The sequence below is a fragment of the Triticum dicoccoides genome, chromosome 3B, assembly GCF_002162155.2.
Source record: "Triticum dicoccoides isolate Atlit2015 ecotype Zavitan chromosome 3B, WEW_v2.0, whole genome shotgun sequence".
In the NCBI taxonomy this organism is placed as follows: domain Eukaryota; kingdom Viridiplantae; phylum Streptophyta; class Magnoliopsida; order Poales; family Poaceae; genus Triticum; species Triticum dicoccoides.
The window spans coordinates 839,860,407-839,863,998 of NC_041385.1; the positions used below are offsets into that span (position 1 = coordinate 839,860,407).

At 55.3% G+C, this 3,592-nt stretch overlaps 1 protein-coding gene across 1 annotated transcript in view; it reads left to right on the forward strand.

Moving 5' to 3' along the window:
* Positions 1–1,695: 1,695 nt before the first annotated feature.
* LOC119278824 (chlorophyllide a oxygenase, chloroplastic-like) overlaps positions 1,696–3,592 on the forward strand; it is a 4,868-nt gene continuing 2,971 nt past the window's right edge. The window contains exons 1-2 of the mRNA XM_037560163.1: positions 1,696–1,874; positions 2,038–2,283. Of these exons, the coding sequence (XP_037416060.1) occupies positions 1,800–1,874; positions 2,038–2,283 (321 nt within the window). The 5' untranslated portion in view covers positions 1,696–1,799. The remainder of the gene's footprint in view (positions 1,875–2,037; positions 2,284–3,592) is intronic.

Here is a 3,592-nt window from a genome sequence, read left to right on the forward strand (position 1 = left end):
TTATGGGCCAAGGGGAGGGGGAAACCCATCTCACTAAGGGGCTGAGCGCCCCCTCACCCCATCTCACGTAACCAAGAGGGTTGGGGGCGTCCCCTAGGGCTTCCCGTCACTTTGGCTTGGGGGCTAAGTCTCCTAGGAGGCAAAACTCATCTAGGGTTTCCCTCTTGTGGCCGCCGCCCCCTAGATTGGATCTAGGGGCGCCCCTCCTGTCTCCCCTTCCCCCTATATATAGAGAGGTAGAGAGAGGGCAGCCGCACCCATACAGACCTATTCGTGCCATGACGCTGCTCCTCCTCTCACTCGTAGTCCATCTTCTTCTCCGTAGTGCTTAGCAAAGCTCTGCTGAGATTTCTCCACCACCACTGCCATCACACCGTCGTGTTGCCGGAGGACTCGAGCTACTACTTCACCATCGCTCACTGGATCGAGGAGGTGAAGGCATCATCAAGCCGTACGTGCATTGAACGCGGAGGTGGTCGTCCGTTCGGCACTAGATCAGAGTTAGCGGGACGGATCGTGATGGGATCGCGAAGACGTTCGACTACACCAACCGCGTTTCTTAACGCTTCCGCTTAGCGATCTATAAGGGTATCTAGATCCGATCTCTCCTCTCGTAGATGTTCATCTCCTAGATTGATCTTCGTGAGCATAGGAAATTTTTTGTTTCCCATGCAACGTTCCCCAACAGCTACCAACTGCATGGTATGCAGGAACCGCCGTTTTTTTCCTGTATCCGGTGTCATTTTTTGCTGGAAACCAACCCCTTATCTTTTTTTTTTGCTACTACCAACTTTGTGTTTTGCTGGAACCAAAACCTTTTTTTAGCTACCATCGCTTTTCTGATCCAGTGACAGTCGTGTCGCGACGGAGCAGCGACTCCGTGCCGGCGGCGATCTCTTTGCTGCAACCGTTCTCAGATTTGCCTACTACCGGCAAGTGAATTTGCTACATCCAACGTGGCGAAGCTGCGACCCCCGCGACGGCGGCGACCTTTTTTGCTGCAATCGTTGTTGGATTTGCTACTACGGGCGATGTTTTTTGCTACATCCACTAAAAGGCATTTACTGGCGGTCGGCGTGGAGCTGCAACTGAAATAGACTAGCGGGGGAAGGTTCTCCGGCAAGCAGCGGAGGGGCGGCGAGGGGTTGGGGTGTGAGCGCCCGGCGGCCGGTGCCCTCGCGGAGCTGCACATGGAGGCGGAGTCGCGTGGGGTAGCAGCAAGGGATCGGGAGGAAGAGGACGAGTCAACAAGGAGGGCCAGATCGGGGTAGACATTTTAAACGGTTGTGATGCACCAGATCGAACCGCAGCGACCGGCCTAAATTTGGGCCGGTGCGCCGGCGCAGATTACTGCCCTTATAAATAACTTTTTTTGACGGGTAGAGCATATGCTCCAAGACCCGATTGGATTTTTCGTGGAAATCTTTCAACAAAGAAAAGAAATAAAAGAAAAGTAGAAGTGCCTTGCTGATAATTTCCTGTCCCGGCCCAGCAAGAAACACTCGGTCCAAAAGTCTGCGTGGTGGCGGAGGCCTCCACATCATGGCCGGAGCCAGGACGCCGGTTCCCACGTGGCACCACGCGGGAGGCTCGTGGAGATCGCGGGCAGCCCCCTCCCCTTATCGTCGCGAGGCGTCAGGCACACTTCAGCCGCGAAAAATCGGCTGATTTCCGGCAAAAATATTCCATCCCACGCTCACATCTTCTTCCTTCTCCGAGAGACAGAGATATAGGAATTTCCCCGGCCCCGGAAAAATCCCTCTTTTCCCGCTGCTCGACGGCGGCCGGCGGCAGCGTCCATGACCACAGTCGCCTCGCTCTCCCTGGTGCCGCACCTGCTCCTCAAGCCCTCCCTCCGCTGCCTCTCCAGAAAGGTCAGTTCTCTCCATGAACAAATTATCCCCAAACTTCTTCAGAGTTTCTGAATTTCTAGTGTATCCCCAAATTATCCAGTTCTCTGCTGGTTGAACTGCACCCACCCTGCCATGGTGAACTGAGGAACTCATGATGGTTCTCTTTGTGGAAACTGTGGTGCAGGGAGTTGGCAGGTATGGTGGAATCAAAGTGTACGCGGTGCTCAGGGATGACAGTGCCGACTACCTGAAGGATAACCACCACTGGGAGGCCCTGTTCCATGTGGACGACCCCGGCCCGAGGGTTCCGATCGAGAAGGGCCAGTACCTGGAGGCCAAGCAGGCGCTCGACGTCGTCCGCTTCGACATCCAGTACTGTGACTGGAGGGCCCGGCAGGACCTGCTCACCATCATGGTGCTTCACAACAAGGTATGAAAAATATGTTCTGAACTCTGAATAATGGTAGCTAGTACCTGCAGTAGGTTCAGAGAAATGTTACCTGAAAAAAAAGTTCAGAGAAATGTTTCTGTCTGCACTTGCCGAATTTTACCATGGTTGCTGCTGATCAGGGTAAGGCATAGAGGAACCAATGGATGTTAGATAGATGCTTGATGTTGAAATTAACTGATGTTATAAAGGTTGATAGTAGTACTGTAGTAGTAGGTTCAGAGAAATCTCCAATGAGAAAGTTACTGAATTTCACAATGAGTGCTACTGGTCAGATTAAGACATTTTTTTTCGAAAAGGAGGAATACCCCCGGCCTCTGCATCTGGACGATGCATACGGCCACTTTATTAATTATTAGCACAAAACCTTACAAAGTCGTACAACAGTAAGACCAAAGCCACCATCTTCGCAACCTCTGTCGCTACTCCTATCTAACTGATGAAGGGGCGCTGATGGTCTGGGCCTAATACCAAACAGACCTCGCAGCCAAACCTAACATCTAAGACCTGAGGTCCCAACCTGGACGCCTGCTGGGTATGGGCACCCACCAGTCCGGCGTGCTCCTCAACCAAGCCGCCCGCCGGGTATGAGGCCGCCACAACCACCTACCACATATCCATCTTCAGAGCTGTACTGTTGTAACTGCCTTGCTCGGTCTCGCTGCCGCCGACGCCACCACGACGCCAGACAGCGTCGACCTCCTGCGCGTGTCCGTCAGCACACATCTGACGCCAAGCCTCCGCTGCTCCATGCCGCCAAGAGCCGCCGCCAAGAATATGTAGAACGAAACACCGCTCCACCGAAGGGAGGCAGCACACCCCCACCCCTCACCTGCAGACCCTTCCATCCGATCCCAATGTCCTTGGCGTCGCCTCCAGGAAGGTTACGGTGCCTAGGGCGCCGCCGACGCCCAATCCGCATCGGATCTTGGGCTTTCACCCGGACATGGGTTGGAGAGGAGAGATGGTGCCCTCAGCAACGCCCCCAAGGAGGAAAGCGGCGCCAAAAATCGGCGTCGCCGCTGCCGGTCAGCCTAAGGCAGCCAAGGTTTCCCCCGGACACCGATCTGCTCCACCAGAACACACCGGAGGTGGATCCGGCAGGATCCAAACCGACCCGGGGACTGGGAAGGGATGCATGGAAGGGAGAGGGGCAATACCTCCAGATCTGGCACGCCTACGGCTCGCCGTCCTCACGGCCGAACCCACAGGCACGCCGCACGCCACCAGATGCGCCGCACCAGATCGAAGATGGCCAGCCTTAGCGCCGCCCCCCACTCTCCCGACGAGG